At 42.8% G+C, this 17,669-nt stretch overlaps 1 protein-coding gene across 2 annotated transcripts in view; it reads left to right on the plus strand.

Moving 5' to 3' along the window:
• The window catches only part of MAP3K5 (mitogen-activated protein kinase kinase kinase 5), a 1,016,304-nt gene that overhangs the window by 964,464 nt on the left and 34,171 nt on the right, over window positions 1-17,669 (plus strand). For both annotated transcript variants that reach the window (XM_086927404.1, XM_086927403.1), the window contains exons 27-28: window positions 8,591-8,703; window positions 11,521-11,633. In XM_086927404.1, coding sequence (XP_086783530.1) covers window positions 8,591-8,703; window positions 11,521-11,633 — 226 coding nt within the window. The remainder of the gene's footprint in view (window positions 1-8,590; window positions 8,704-11,520; window positions 11,634-17,669) is intronic.

Genomic DNA, 17,669 nt, shown 5'->3' on the forward strand with positions numbered 1-17,669 from the left:
CAGATTAAACAGAAGGAAACAAACATACTCGCGGCATGCTCTGGCCTCACTCTGGCCACAGTACGCGAACTCCTTACAGAGTACTAAGCCAAAGCGGAACTGGAGAGCTTCGTGCGCAGCAAATACCACACAGTGCTTAGGTATTGTGAGGGGAACGCCCCGGCAAGGCGCTCGCCGAAACCATCCGTCCACCTAGAACGGCAAACCATGTGCTGATCATCCGAGACTGGGAAGGGGTGGCACACCGAGACACATCGGCCATAACAAGGGTTTTCACTGTGCATTACCGAACACTATACACGACCTGCGCGGCACGTCAGGCTGAGACTCTGCAATACTTTCAGTAGATAGAACTGGCCTGGCTCATCAATCACCTGCGTGAATTCTTAGCAGCCGACATTGAAGAGGACAAAATACTCACAGCTATCATGCAAATCAGGAATGGGAAGGCGCCTGGACGCTATGGTATTGGTATTGGTATTGAATTTTATAAGACCTGTATAGATACACTAGCCCCCTTCCTGAAAGCGGTATATGAAGAAGCAGCCCAGACGGGGACACTTCCACCTACAATGCGAGAGGCAATGCTGGTCTCACTACTGAAACCCGGGAAAGCCCCTGAATCCACGGACTCGTGAAGACCTTTGTCTATAATTAATTGCGACGTTAAGAAATAAGCCAAAGTTGTGGCCAACAGGCTCACTTTTTTTGATGGATAAGCTCATCAGGCCTGATCAAGCGGAATTCATACCTGGTCGATCAACCTCACACAATCTGAGGACACTCTTCTCCATCGTGCATGGTATTGACCAGGAGGAACAGGCGGTGGCAGTCTTCCTAGACTCCATCAAGGCATTTGACTCCCAGGAATGGGCCTCTCTATTTTCAGTTTTAACGCACATGAGATTTCCCCTAGGGTTCCTTATGTGGATTAAGTTGCTGTATCACCGGCCCTGTGCCTCATTACTCCTAAACGAAGAACACTCTCCTGCCTTCAGCATCTCCAGGGGCACGACACAGGGGTGCCCACTTTCACCCCTGCTATTCATGATAACCATGGAAACGCTGGCAGCCATGCTACGACAGCACCATAAGCAATATGCGCTGGATTACCCCACGAGGCCTATCTTAATTTCGCTATACGCAGACGGCGTTACGCTATATGTGCGTGATCTTGCAAAAGGATTAAATGCTATGAACCGCAAAATAATAAAATTTGGGGTCTTCTCGGGCATCACCATAAACTGGGGCAAATCCCAAATCATGCCGCTAACTAGATGTACCACCCCTTTCCAAATGGACTACCCGCTGCAGTGGTGCGATGACTAGATCCGTTACCTGGGCATTACCATAACTAAGAGCAAAGAAGAGCTATTATGAGCAAACTATGGAGTGGTCCTCGCTAAGGTAGAAGACTTAGGGCCATATGTAGGTACCTTAATACCGGTCGGTAACGGCCGAAAATCGGTAAATTTGCTGTTACCGTTACCAACCGGTATTTAGCTTTTTCCAATGTAGGTGGCTGGATTTAAGGATTCGGTAATTTACCGATTCGGTAATTTAAGGAATCGGTAAATTACTGAATCCTTAAATCCTATGTAGGAAGCACTCAAGTGAGTGCATTTTGATTTAAGGATTCATTATTTACCACCAACTACAAGTTGGTGGTAAATATCGAAAACCTTTAAAAAAGCAATTTTGTGCTTTTTTAAAAGTGCCATGTGGCAAACATACATTCCCTTAGGGCATGTATGTGTGCCACATGTGCACAAATGCACAATTCAGGGGTGCAACAGGGTGTCAATGTGACACCCTGCCACCCTTGTATATGTTCCTCCTATTACTGATTCGGTATTTACCGATTCAGTAATAGTGAATGGCTTCCTATTCATTCCTATGGGCCTCCTGGCCCATAGGAATGAATGGGAATTACTGAATCCGTAAATACCGAATCGGTAATACCGAATATTATCGGTTCGGTAAAATTTACAGAATTTTTACCCACATACTATTTACCGATTCTTAAATACCGAATCGGTAAAATTCGGTATTTAAGAATCGCTAAATAGAGATTACCTACATATGGCCCTTAATCTCCCGCTTTCCCTTGCTGGCTGGGTAGCCTTAATGAACATGGTCATTATGCCCACATTTTTATACTTGTTAACAAACCTCCCCTTTCCCCCAGGACGTCCCTTCTGTACTAGGCTGAAGAGCCAGCTCATTCGCCTGGCATGGAGCGGGAAACCACCTTGGATCAAATGGGACACCCTCCCACTGCCGTTCACTCAGCGATCAGGCACACTTTTCAGCATACTGGCTCGAGCCTCCGCCCTTTATGACACACCTGGCGGTAGAACAGGGGCTCATGGCACCTCTACCACTCACATGGGTCCTGGGAGCTGATGACAACGCAGCTGGAGGACAACGATCCACAGTGGCTTGTACCAATAACACATGGTGAGCTATAGCCAAACGGTCCCAAACCCCCATGCTACATACCCGCTACTTCCCCTGCGTGATCAACATAGTCTGCCAGTCATACAAGAATTGAAACAAAGATAGTTTGCCTACAAGGGATTTTGTTTATCTAACACTTCTAGAGATATTATCTTAAAGGTATTTCTCAAGGTTACACCCTTAACAGTGGAGAACAGCAGATTTAATCAAAACAGTAAATGTAACATTTCAGAAAGAGAATCAAATCTTGAGGAACTGCAGTTCCAAATTGAAGGGAGCCTAAGCCCGTCAAGTAATACGAAATAAGGGCCATTTATGATTTAATCATCAACGTCAAGATCCAACGACGATACGACCCTCTGTAATTTCGGGATTATCGTTCCTCCTTGTGAGAGCCTTTCATGTTAGAATCACCAACGGCTTCATTCAACGTCTGTTGCGACGGTGTGCAACTTCTTTTCAACACCGCGTTTACCTTCATTTTTGAGAGTCCCCTTTGAATCCAGAGAACATAGCCTGGTTAACTCAAGCCGTTTGAAAGAGTCCATCAAGAGATTACCTTGGATTATCATCAACCTTCCGTCCTGAAGATGATCTGACGGTTTTATTGCCATAACAGACCGAAACGTCGACTACGGCATCTTTTTCTTTATACATTGGTTGTTTAGAATTTATGAAAAGATGTCAACATAGTTGTTGTGTAGGTTAATTAACGTCACCTAACAAACTATGTTTGGTTGCTTCTAATCCTTTTATTCCCTGATTGATTTATTGACCATATATTAAATATTTGTTTATTTTGACGTAGATTTTTGCCCTGTGTGTCACTTTATAACTGTTCCTCAAGATTTGATTCTCTTTCTGAAATGTTACATTTACTGTTTTGATTAAATCTGCTGTTCACCACTGTTAAGGGTGTAACCTTGAGAAGTACCTTCAAGATAATATCTCTAGAGTGTTAGATAAACAAAATCCCTTGTAGGCAAACTCTCTCTTTGTTTCAAATATAAATGGCCACAGCCTCCAAGGGTTTATTGGGTTCCCACTCTCCTTGAAATAATAGTCACACAAGAAGCCATATGCAAATGCATGCTCCTCAAACTCTGCATAAATACCTGGGGGATATGTATCACCAAGGGCAATTCAAAGGTGCAGCAGAGTTCTTTAGTGACACACCCCCCACCACCATGAACCGATTCCTATATATCCGCCTGCAACAAGCCGTTAAAGCCGCAACCCCTGCGTTCCTTGAGGAACCCCCCACACTGCTTCCACTTCATCAAATGTTACACGCAGGAGCACTTCACGCCGTGTTCCGTACATACAAAGCCACCATAGGGGCGGGGACGCACAACACTCAGAAAGCAAAACAGGGATGGGAAATAGAATTGGGCCACCCTATTACAGAGGAGGCATGTGCATATAGCTGACAACAAACCGAACATATTACGGCTAACAGCAGGTTTAGAATCATTCATTTTAAATTGCTCCACAAAATGTACTATACCCCAGTAAAAATGCACAAACTACAGTTACGAGATAGCGACAGATGCGACCGCTGCAAGCAGGAGAGAGCAAGGTTCTTGCATGTCGCATGTTAATGTAGGTCCATTGCGCACTACTGGGCTGAGGTGGGAATACCTTGGGAGCCATGGTAGAAGGGCAGCTCGATCTTACACCAGAAATGGGTCTCCTGGAACACCTTCCAGGGTACAAAGGTCGGCTTAGGCGATTCCTGGTCTTGGGCCTCCTCGTGGCCAAACGTAAAATTGCTTGCAGATCGGGAAGGGGTAGGGGGCCCAAATTTAAAGACTGGTTAGCAGACCTCACTTATTGTCAAGAGCAAAGTAATATATACGCCAAGTTGCTACCCCTCTGCCCACGACCCTGCGATATTTGGGAGCCCCTTACCAGTTACCTGCTGCGAGAGGCTGCAGGTGATGCTGAAGACAGCGCTCCACCGGCACAGACGGTCAGCCTGAGACAGAGGGCCCAAGGATAGCGGGGTTGACCTTTAGTGCGATTGCTGCAGGCCCGGACTGGCCTTAGAGGGCACCGGGCAATCCCGCGGTGCGCCGCACGAGTGGGGGCCGGTTTAGGGCCTCTGGGGGATTTTGTTTCAGGACCGTTTTTGCAGCATAGCTGCAAAATCGGCCCTGTATTTATTTATTTATTTATTTGATTTGTATAGCGCGTTATAGCCACCGGGGCCTCTAAGCGCTGATTGTCCAAATTAACTAGTAGGGCTGAGCATATTACTTGATCTTGGAGTGCGCCTAGTGACTGCTCCATGCTTGTTTGAATAAAACAGTTTTTAGCTTTTTCCTAAAAGTTAACAAATTGCGTTCCTTCCTTAGATCTGGGGTCAATTTATTCCACAGAGCCGGGAGTGTTTTAGAGAAAGCACGTCCCCCTACCGTGTCCAGTTTAAACCGGGGTTGGGATAGGAGAGTAGCATCCGAAGAGCGTAAAGTCCTGCTCGGCGTATAGAGAGAAATTCTGGACTTAAGGTAACAAAATCGGCCGAAAACCGGCCCTGGCAAAGAGCTCGGCTGCACCCCCAACCCCCCTGGGGGGAGCGGGGGGACGACCGAGCACTTTGCCAGGGGCGGTTTTGGTTTCCAGTCCGGCCCTGGATTGCTGTGAACTTTGGTATACCTTCCATGCCTAAGCATGATAATATGTATTGAGTCCTGTATAACCAGATCAAATTTCTGTACTGTACTGATGTATCCATGCTCTATAAATATATGCCTATCATGTACTGTAATTGTTGTGATGCTAAACCTAAAATGCTAATAAACACAGTTTGAAATAAAAAAAATCCAACATCACCCTCTCTTTGCGATTGCTCCATACTAGATATGCCAATAAAAAATGTTTCCGAAGAACTAGCTTTTTAACCCCTTAGCCCTGATGCATTAAATCTCAATGCCTTTCAAGTAAAAAATAAGTATTTTTCCAGAACAAAATGTAGTTAAACAGCTCAGGTGCTGCCCTTGAAAATTACAGCAGAATGTTAACCTTCTACGTTCTCTGCTGTATATGTGATGCCCTGGCATGCTGCACCAATAAAGGCTGCTTAGATCTTACGGAGCTGTCTGAATTGCTCCAGAAAATACCTTTTCTTTATCCATTTCATCTAAGCAAAAACATTTTGACCAACACCTTATTTTTCTTTTTTTTCGAAGTAACAGAATGGGGTCTGGACATCTGTCACATGCTGTCTCTGATATAATGTCTTTTTTCAGTGACTTAAAGCTGTTGATATGGAAGATTGTTTTCCTATTGGTCCTCGCACTGGTGACGATAGTTGGTGAACTTAAGGTGATTTCTACTGAAAAATAAAAGGGCCTAAAGGAGGTTTCTATACTTTTTCGCAATGGATTATGTTATTCGCTCTGTTTGTTTTGAATAATCATCAAGGTCTCCTGTTCTACCTGTGGCAGAACCAAAGACATCGGATGTGTGCCGGGGTTCTTTGTCAGCTAGGATGGAATACTTTTTCAGTGAGGCTCCAATTGCTAAAAGTGAACTTTTAGTGCCTCTCATGAAGCAATAGATTTCAAGAGGTACTCCTAGCCAAAGGTATGCATGCTGATCACAACAGCACAGAGAGCCCCTGTGGATAAAAACAACCTGCAAACTTCCGAGATGGCAGCAGTATGTGGAGCATGTAAATCTACTTTACTACATGCTATTAATAGAAGCTTACAGGGTAACATTTTCCATCAACGACCTAGGTTTGCATGAAGCGGATTTGAGGATACTACGTCATTATTTGTAAACATTACGTTCTGGATGGAATTAATTTATTTGGTCACATCCCAAAACTTAATGATCCCAAGGCACTTAGTTGCACTTAAAAAAAGACCAATGCGTTGTCGGCAGGACATTGGTAAGATAATATACTTAACTTTTAAAGGAGACATTTACAGGCACTTTTTCAAAGCTTAACGCGTGGGCTTCCGTTGAATCTTTTCTGGCAAAGAGTGCCTGATCTCTGGACCCTGAATGGGTCACCAATATTCCTCCTCCCAATGTAGTTTGGTTGTTGGAATTTTAAGAAACACCTTACTCTCTGACCTCCAGAAGCACGATGGTCGGTGACATCACTTTTTTATGCAGGTAAACTGGAGCATTTCTATTTTGGCATTTAAATGTCATCCATGCTTGTTGAAATGAGACATGTTTTGCTATACGGAGCAAATGGAAGGAATCGAACCATGCTGGTATTGAACTTGCGCAGTTTTTGGACTAATTTTGAAGCAAATCAGTTGTTTTCAGCCTCCTAGAAGCATATGTTGATCTTATGGTGTCACGACCTCCAACCATTTCTACCAGTAATTTGTTCTACAGGGCATAGTAGAGAAGTGTGGCTCAATGGTTAGAGCGGCAGACCCTGATGCAGTAGTCTGCCCGGGACCAGGGTTCAATTCCCGCCTCTGCGGGTCTTGGGCTCAATTTCCTCGGACCTGATAATTCTCGCCTCGTGCCTATTCTGATCATGAGCCCCACTCTGCACCTCTGGGCAATAGCTTGCTTAATCTCCACAACGGCCCCAACAACGCTAGGATGCCTGGCTTCATCTTGGGTGTGCCCAGGAGTGGGCTCCTCACACGGAAAGGCCAGGAAGGGTTCCTTGGCGGTATTCGTACAAGCGCCGAGATGCCTCCGGGTAGTCGTGCGCTATATAAGTGCGTAATTATCATTTATTATAAAAACAGGAGTGTATGAGAAAGTGTAAGTAAAACATGTCCTCCCAACCCTTATCCTCTGAACTTGTATGTTTTTTCCTGTTGCAAGTAATTGCCCTGTATCCATTCAGGCTGGCTGATTGTCCATTTAGAAAGAACTACTTTTTCTGATGGTGAGGATGAGGGACAAAGGAAATGCTTGAGCAATCAGCGTGAATTGTATAGGACTAAAACACTGCAATTACAATTTCAATAAGTAGTTTCCCACCTTAATTCAAAACTGAGCTAGCTTCTGTACATGTTATTGCATAAACGATGGAGGACCAGAAATACAGAAATTGGTAGATAATAACTTTTTCCAATTTCTCCCTAATGTATTTCTTTCATTTTTACTCCGTGTTAAGGGTGTGAGGTGGAATCCTCCGATCTTTGAAGAAAGGAGGTTATTCCCTATTGTGTGATCTGTGGAGGAAGGGAGTCAATCTTCTGTTGTGGGCTTCTTCATCAAGTAGAATCCTCCAGGTGTTCATCTCAACCACTGGAATTGTGTGTGAAAGTAAATCTTCCAATAGAGAATTTGCCACAGAAATTGAAGAATTTTCTACAGCGGCTCACATCGTCCTTTCACTGATGTGAATTTCTCTCTTAAATGCAAGTTAAAGTGAAGATGTGCTTAGAATCTGTCAATATTGTTTGCTGGGCGGATTGATGTGATTTGTGCAGCATAGAATGACCATATTTTATTACCTCCCACAAGCTATACCATGCTTTAAAGGGACGATAGGAATTTTCATCTAGTATTTCCACATTAAAGAACATATAAACCTGACGTTGTAAACGTTTTAAGTCTGGTTTTGGAATTTATAAACTAGGAGCTTGCAGTTTATTAATGTACATTGAGAAGGGGTCCCAGTACAAGTTAAGCTTGGAGAAAGGAAGGTAACAGCCTGCAGTGCTAACTGCGATAGTGATACTTGCAATGAATAACAACACAAAACAAATCGGTGAATTACGCAGGTACACCGTTATTTAATCACAATTGACCTGGCATCCAAAGCAATACATTGTATGTTTTGCAAAAACCCAAATTGGTGCACCATTAAGCTGCAGTTTATTACAGCAGCAAAAACAATTGTGTGGGTTTCGTGCAGGACATGAAGCATGTTGTGTTCCCTTCAGCAGGAGATCGCTGAGCTGAAATGTGCATAATGTCAATGAAAAGTAAAAAAAAAATAACACGCTTTGCCTATCAGTAGTTACGCACTGCTGCCTAATTTGGTACGTGTATTACTTAAAAATGGTGCTTGCAAGGAATTCTAATCTGCGGATCCACTCTTAAGCAGTTCTCTTATTTTTAACCCCTGTAGCCTTCACCCCTTAAGTGGTGGATCAGCAAACTAATCCATAGCATTGTTGTGCTTCCTCATCTGTAGGCTGCTGGAAGCATTGGTGCAGAAGGAGAAAGAATTCCAAGTCCTTTTACATCAAGCAATTGAAGAAAAAGACCAGGAGATCCAGCTGCTGAAACTGAGGACGCAGCCAATTGGTAAATATTCACGTGGCTCTTGCATCGTTGCTTAGATGGTACTGGCTACCGCTCATGGCTGAAGGTTGACTCCACAGGACTCGGTGTGCTTTTTGGCCTATTAAACAACTGTATAAATGCTCGGACTGATCGGGATTCTACATGTTTCTATTTCTTGCAAATATTTTATGCAAGAACTAGTCTAGGGTGTTTACACTGCTTCAGTAATAACATTCTCAATACTCATTGACCTTGTGCGACCGATATGTGGTATTTGATTTCGATTATGAAACTAAAACACACTTTAATGTATTAAAAAGAATTAGCACTCAGTCTTTTTCTCCAGTTCCACAGTTTATTCAAGAATGCTTTCCACGAACACACCAAACATGACAGTTTTCCCCTTTACAATCTACAGTATTTTTAAGCAGATCTGTAAAAGTGTAGCTTTTATTTCTATGCGGAGTAAATTAACTTTAATTGGGATCAAAACCCCTTGACTAATCACTGATAGTCTATAAAAACATAATGTAGTCAATTACTTAAATCTATTCTATCAAAACGATTTTCCATGAGCTCAGTCTTAAATAATTACACAATGCAATTGCATTAGCCCAATTTGATGTAATGACAAAATACATGCTTAATTGCTGATTAGATTTCGAACCTTTAGGCCTAATGATTGCAGATACACTGTCATGCTGATAATTCTTTATTCTTTGACTTCAAATTGCCTAACGTGTATATAAATATGTTTCTTGAGAAAAAAATGAAACTTTTCTTAGCACATAGACGTGGAGTCGCTTGCCAATCGTCATTTACATTGTGAGGGCTCAAAACATTCGACAACATTAACAGTGATTGCACCTGGCATGCAATTCCATTAAGAATTTATATATTTACCCCAGATATATTATCTGCTCTTGAGGTGTTTGCACTCATTTCGCAGCTTTTAAAACTGTATCCCATGATTTGTGGGTGTACATTCTGGATGGATTTGTTTGATTTGTAAAAAAACACATAATGGTAACAATTTTCATCTGGGCCTGTTTAGTCACTAAGCTAGAATTTGCTTTGAGTGTTTAATGCCCATCTTGTGTTCCAGTCGCCTCCCATTTGGAGCTGGACATTAGAAGAAAGACTAGGATAAACTCCAGGAAGTAAATTGATAAGTGCGAGCCTGATTGCTTTCTGTTCATGGCCCCAGATGCAGGGGCGGTGCCAGGGGCATAAGAGGGCTGTCAGTGGCCATATCCAATTCAAGTTCATATAGACTAGGCCTGGACTGATTGCGTGGAGTTCCATGACCAAAAAACTCTGCCGTGCGACATGGAGTTCCGCAGGTGGCGGAGTGCATTAGGTTGCACAGTTTCAGCTGATTTTTAGTGCCAGATGTTTGTCCAGCTCTGGAAAATCGGCACAAGTGGCACCACACACAGTTCAAGAGGGTGCTGCTTGTTTCTGCTGATTGACTAGATGTTCTACTTGAGCTGCAGCTTCCTCAATGCAACCGGAAGGTTTCTGAGCGCAAGCTGTAGCCGCCATCCGCGACCCTGCCACTTTGAGTAATCTTGCCGGGAGATGGTCTGGAGTAAGAGTTTTCTTGCTCATGCTCGCCAATTTAAGCTGGCGAGTGCGAGCGAGAAAAAAACTCCACTTTCCAGAGCGGAGTTATTCGGAACTCCAAGCACTACGCAGAATGGGAGCTGAGTATAAATGAACACCCTGGCTTAATATAGATTAAATGTCTTCAACCCTTTTCTGTAATAAGAGCTACTTATGTTAAATGAAAATCATCCCGACCTACTAATATTATTATTTTCGTCACCAATACATTCTTTTAAATTTCGCATACACATATATAATTTAACCAAACAAAGCTTCCAATTTAGTAAGCTGGACTGCACACAAGAGGGCTACGTATAGGTAGCTGGAGAACTACCAGTGGCTCACCAGCAACTCCTTGAAGAAGCCTGATTCAGACACTAAAGTAAATGACTATCCCTGTCCATCACCATATGACATTAGCTCTGCAGGGGCAGTGGGGAGGGTAGGCTCTACAATGATAAGCATTGCTTTTCATTTCTTCATTTTCTCGATTTATTATGTGCCTCTGTTGATCTCTTCCGTTCCACCGTCCTCTGTTTGGGAAAGGGATTCCATCAATAGGGCGAAGTGTATGGTTGATTTATAATAGAGAAGTGCTTGATATGAGCATTATTTGACTTGAGCCTATAATATTCAGTTGTCAGTATGGTACTTTCTATTGTAAAGGAGTAGTCCTTTAGACATCAAACACAGTTGTCATTTTGGTTTCAATAGTTTTCTTTATCTTGTTATTCACTATATGTTACTTCGCAAATCCCATCGGAATGTTTTATTATGTGCTGGATAAGCAGATTATTGTGACATAGTTGTAAATTGTATACAGTAAGTATAATGTGAATACAATGTGATTTGAAATAAGGAAAGGTTTAAATCAGGTGTCATACCAGTGTACTTTAGCCGTTAGTGGACGTTGATTGAAACATTCAACAAGCACTTGCCAATGTACAACTATGTAATAAGTCAAAATTATGGTCAGCATTGTCATAATAATATAAAAAAGTTAAAGTTCAGTATCAATAGATAAGTATAGATCTACAATTCTTCACTCCACATCTACATACCTTGCTGATACCTGTATATTTTAAATGTATGTAAATGTTAAGATTAGTATCTCTATATAGATGTGCCTATATGTACCTTTATGATTTTTATTTAGCTTCATAATTAGGAGTCGATATCCCGGTTACTTTGGTTACATTTAATACTAGTAAAAATGTTTTCTTTAACCAGATATTCCCTGTGTGTCTGTGTGCCAATTTGAGCCATCCACAACTGGTGCCGAAGACCCAGAGCTGATTGACTGGCTGAAGGACCACAATGCAGATGAAGATACAATAAACAGAGTATGTCATAGTGACTTTTCATTTTAAGGCTCTAATAGGGATGCGGGGTAGTGGTGTACATGAACGTTCCAGATAATTTAGTTGCTTTATGCATGAATTTACATATTTGATTCAAAAATCAGCTAAGCCAACTCAAAAGCCAGATCGCAGAGGAGGTAATGTACACTTAAGTGCAGAGTGGATAAAAGGCAAACGCCAAATTAAGGGTTCATATCTTTGTGTGTTCAATGAAGAGGCATCCAATTGTCAACTCAGATTCATTTCTTAAGTATTGTATGGGTTAGTTTTTTCAGTTAGGGTTACCAACTGGCATGGGTGCAAATTCATAATCGTAAGTGTAAAAATTCAGGATGAAGGGTCAGAATTCAGGACAGAAATGCAGGACAGAAGGTCAAATTTCAGGACAAAACTTCGGGACAAAAGGTAAGTTTTACAGACGCATCAGGAGAAGTTGCACGATAGTATGAAAGTAAGTAAATAGACAACAACTTAAGTATAAGTCAAAATAAGTTTATATTAGGTTGAAACAATTGTGCACTTAACGGTTTATCGGTATGCGCGCAGCACTGAGCCACTGTGCAGGTCTTTTTGTGGTAATTCATATGATAATCTATTTCTATGGTTACTGCATTGAGTTCAGTGTGATATTTTGTTTACAACTCATGGTCCTGAGGAGGCCTGTTCGGTGAGAGAAGTGGTGAGGAAGATCTGCTCGGATAAACTTTGTTACTAACATTTCATGTCTAAGTGCCATTGTGAGATGTAAACTGCACCCCTAGCTGAACTAAAGGGAGGATTGCTGTGATTAATCCACTATAGGGAACACATCATGAGTGTTTCTGCAAGTGGAACTGAAAATATGGAATCTGATTTTGCTTATGAGAGCTTCACAGAGAGTTGCACTAGCTGACAGAAGTCACAAAGGGGCTTTTCCCTTCAGCTTACTTAACCCCTTGCCTGCTCATGACGGAACCACGCCCTCATGAGCCACAGGCGCCGTGTGCTTATGATGACGTGGTTCCGTCATGAGCAGGTCGCTCCGCCCACCCGGCACTGATGCCTGTGCGGGTGAATTAGTGAGCGAGCGGGGCTGTGACGGAACCACGTTCAGTCTTTCATCATTCATTCTGTCCTTCCATCTGGGTGCCCATCCATATCCAAACCTTTTCAACCATTTGCAAACCTATCTATCATCTATCCTACTATCCATCATTTCACTCATCCGTCCCTCCATCCACCCATTCACCCAGGCCATCCTTTCACTCATCCATCCACTCTTCCATCCAATCACTCATCCATTCAACTATTTATCCTTTCACCCATCGCGCCATCATTTAACTTACTCATCCATCCACCCTGTCACTCATCCTTCCAACCATCCACCCTTTCACTCATCCGTCCAACCATTCACTCTTTCACTCATCCATCTAGCCATCCTTTCCTCCATCTCCCCACCCTCCCTTTCACTCATGTATGCATTCTTTCACTCATTCATCTTTACATTCTTCTTTTCTCTCATCCATGCACCCATTCTCCCATCCATTCTGCCAATCATTCATTTCTCTCTCCATTCCCCTTTCACTTCGCCATCCATTTACTCCTCCACTCATGAATCTATCAATTGACTCTATCACTCATTCATCCATCCTTTTGTGCAGCTACCTTCCCTTTCACTCGCTAGTCTATCCTTTCATCCACCCTTTTAATCATCCATCCATTCATTCGCCCTTTCGCTTATCAATTCATCAATACATCCATCATTTCTCTCATCCATGCACCCACTCACCCAACATCCACCCTTTGACTCATCCATCCTTTCACTGATTCATCCACCCTTTTACCCATCCATCTGCCCTACCACTCATCCATCCTCTCATTATCTATCCACCTTTTCACTCATCCATCCTTTCACTAATTCATCCAGCTATTTACCCATTCCTTCACTTACTCACTCACCCACCTTTTCACATTAGTTATGAGCTGAGCTTTGTCTACTGAGTTGCAGACAGAGGAGGCCCATCAATAACTTCACCCTCCCTGTAGTTCCTAAAGCAAGTGGTGGAGTGTTGGAGGGTTCAATATGCCCCGGCACATTGGCAATCTGAAAAACTTGGTAATCATGAGGAATGCATGATGCACAGTGCCAGGACTTGAGGTGACTGTGACATGGTGATGTTTCCAGGGCTTTAAGTGGGATGAAAAAATTGGGGTTCTCTCCAAGGGACGTGTCTGATGTAATTAAGGACATGGCTTAAAACGCCTAAGCTAAACATATGTGCTGCCCGACTGGTATTTTCCTGTTTCTATCATTGCATCCAGTAACATTAGATCTACAATAAGCCATGGCTATTGGATTTGTCAATGGATGTTAGTTCCATAAAATAAATGAAAAAGCAGGTACTATGGGTTTGTTGTATATAATATTAAAAATGCTTCAGCTCTGAAATGATGAGACTGTGTAAGAACTATAGCCTCTTCTTTTTAACTTCTTTCGCTGGCTTCTTTTCACGAACTGGAACATAGCAGCATGTGTTTTTGTACATTTCTTCCATCAAGCCCTAACAGAATGACCTCCCTAGACCATGGCAGGAGGAGGCCGCCACATGCTTAAACAGCTCAGACTGGCCCATTGTCATTCTGTATGTGGCAATCAGTCGCATACAGAATAGCAATGGGTTCGGTGGGGCTGCTCTTGTGCTCCAAGGATGAGTGCGAGGCGGCCCCATCAGCGAGCTGAGGCCTCTCGCAGGGGAACATCTCTGCTCTCTGCAAGGCCCAAAATTACGGACAAAAGGCATTCGTAAAAGATATCCTCACGGACAGCGGACGTGAGGTCCAAATTACAGACTGTCCATGAAATTTACGAATGGTTGGTCACCCTATTTTCAGTGCATGTCGAATTTGAATTGATTGGCCCAATTGATCGGTCCAGAAAAGTCTGCATTTACTAGAGCGTGCCCCACACTCAGGGTTGGCCTTGGCAATGGGCAGGCTGGGACCAGGCCCCCAATATTGTGAGGGTCGCAGCAGGAAGCTGCCTGACTTAATGTCATGCAAACAGCCGCTCGTTCATCCCACTTGGTCTCAATCGGGCCCAGATAAATACTTTGTAATCAGCCTTTAATGTACCTCAGAGTAATTGTTAGCACCCCATCAACACCCTGCCCTACTCCCATCTTCCTCACACCTCCTGCTATCACACCGTAACGACCCGCATCCCCACTTTAAACACCAAATATTCTTTCCGCCCAGGGTGCCGTCCCCGTCAGTGTGATTTTGGGTCGACCCTGCATACACTTCACTGGCTCTGGATTTATGCTGGTGCCAAAGTTTTAAAGAAGTCATATCTGCGGCCACTCGTTCTTCAACTGCACTACCAAGCTGTGGAATTCTCTCCTTGTCTCTTGTGGTGTGCACCCCACTACTCTGGAATTGAAAAATTCTTGAATGGGTGGCTTTTTCAACTGTCTTAACCACATGGCTGCTGCGGTGATTTTTGCGCTGTGCTGCAAATGATCATTTTGCTGTTTACATGACGAGCTCAGCTCGTCATCAGCACACGACACCCGTGGGTGATGACGAGCTGAGCTCGTCATCAGCATCGAAAGGGTTAATGTCCTTTTTGCTCTCTTTTTTTTATCTTAGCGCCATGACATTTCTTTTTCAGAGTAACAGTTTGTTATATAAATATTGTTCATTCATTCGTCAGTCATTCATCCAATGCTATTACAAGTTTATGGCCATCATGAGTTCTGTAATTTCAGGTCACCTCATCAGGACTTTACATTCTCAAATCAGATGTTTTTTTAATTTTCGTCTCTCCATTATTTATGTTTTATTCCTTAGTGTAATTTTCTGAGGAAGTCATTAATTTCTTTGTTCAATGCGACTTTTGTTTCTGCGTACAAGTAGTTCCCCAGCAAAAATAACTTCGCTATCCACAGGAGTTTGAAAGGTTTCCTGTCTGCATATTGTTTGGTGTTGTGAAATGACCGCTTATTAAATCATAGGACACGTAAATTTTAGATTTGAAGTGCAACAGCCTTGCAGAAAAGCCACCATATAATTTAATGGATTGCATGTTGTTTTCATTTACCTTGAAAAACTCTGAAGCTAAGAATTCTGTTTTAAGGCTTACATTAATAAAACATCTTCTCTTCCCTCATTTTGGTCTATATAAACAACATGGAGAGGTTATAGGAAACTGCATGTACACAAACCACCTATGGGAACTGTGAACAAAGTCTGGGGAGCTGAGCTGCACACACTACTTGCCCTATTTCCCATTGAAATATACATTTCCACACATTAAAATAAATCCCAGCTAGGGACAAGAAAAGATTTTGAGTAGGAATTCAGAGGAAGGGGAAGAAACAACGCTGGAGGAGTGAGAGCAGAAGGTGGGGAGAGGATGAAACGAAGAGGTAGATCAATGCAGATCAAGTAGAGACACTGTGAGGCAAGAAGAGGGAGATGTTGTAATGACCTCAGCAAGACTTTCAACCCAGGGCACCTGATTTCACTTGCTTGACTCCAACTACCCTGTGATGCCTGGTTCACGGTTGGACTAGAACTATGGGCCACCAATGTTATTTGAAGAAATGACCTGTAAAAGTGAGCTACATCTGTCAACAAACCCTATATTTGTTACCCAGTATTCACTCATCAGCCATGTCTATCTCATGAGCCAGTGAGCCAGTGAGTAATGATTTACTCTGCCTATGTGGAGGGTGGCCAGGGCAACCTAAGGGAAGATGATAGAGCATTAGCACAGCTCCAAAGCTGGGATGAAAGGACACACTTGATGCAGTTTTTACAACACACATCTTGGTGCTATCCGACATCTACTGATTTGAGTTGAGACTCTGGACTTTTAGTGAGATTGGGAATATTTGAGGGAACACTGGCAAAATAATTGTCTCCTTGTAGATTTCAGATCTCATTATCCTGTCTGTCTGTCTCGAGTGGGAGCTAAAACAGAAAATAATGCGAGATGAGAGGGGTTAAGAATAATGAGATCCTTGAATGAGAAATAAATTATGGCTGAAAGAGAGAAGGTACTGCAAAGGCACAAAGATTAAGGAGATGACAGCTGAATGTGCAAGAGATAGAATGAAAAGAGATCAGCATATGTTCGGGTTTACTGTGGTAAGAAGAGCGAAGTGGATCAATATGGAGCAAAACAAATAACTGAATTTACAAAGGTCCTAATGTTTGAAATTGGGCCATTTTTGCCTCATCCTTCTTGTTTGCTTGCCCCTAAACCTAGAAATAAAAATTGAGTCCTTTTTAACTCCTCCCCTTTAAAAGGACCCTGTAGGAAATTGGGTTACTGGTTGAGGGGAGGGTGAAACCCTACTCAAGCAGCTTCCACAATTCCGATCAGGGCAAAGTCACAAGCAAACCTTAAATTAATCTGTGCTTCATCCTCTGGTAGCTTGGCACAAAGTAGACAGCATTAACTTGGAGGCAATGTGTAAAATATTTATGCTGCACTTCAACGAGTAATAAAGTGAAAACACAAGAAAAATCCAACATCAATCTAAAAACAGTGTAAAATCAAATAAACTATTTGTGACCAAAAGAACAAAAATCTTATCAGTAGAAATGGAGATATGCAATTTTCACAAGTTTACTGAAAATAGTGGCTTAAAGGACAAAATGCCAACTGTGGTTATCTTGTTCGGGACAAGACAAAGTCACAAATTCAAGCCAACCTCGATGGAGTGCGGGTCAGATACATAGACCAAGTTATGCCCGCTGAACAAAGTACCTTAAATCCTACTTGCAGAGAGTTGCGTGACCCTGTGTCGAGGACTCGTCACACAGTGGTGGTTTCAAGGAAGCTGCAGGGCTGCTATGCTGAGTCCTGCATCATCGTCCAGGTTGCCGTCGACAAGGGGTTTGCATTGAAGATACGACAAGCAGTGGAAGTTCTGCGGAGGCTGTGATGCGAGGTCCAGCGTCTGGAATGCATCGTACAGCGGCAGGTCCAATGCGGCTGCAATTAGATGCATCGCATTGCATCGCTTCTGC

The sequence above is a fragment of the Lissotriton vulgaris genome, chromosome 6 (genome assembly GCF_964263255.1).
Source record: "Lissotriton vulgaris chromosome 6, aLisVul1.2, whole genome shotgun sequence".
In the NCBI taxonomy this organism is placed as follows: domain Eukaryota; kingdom Metazoa; phylum Chordata; class Amphibia; order Caudata; family Salamandridae; genus Lissotriton; species Lissotriton vulgaris.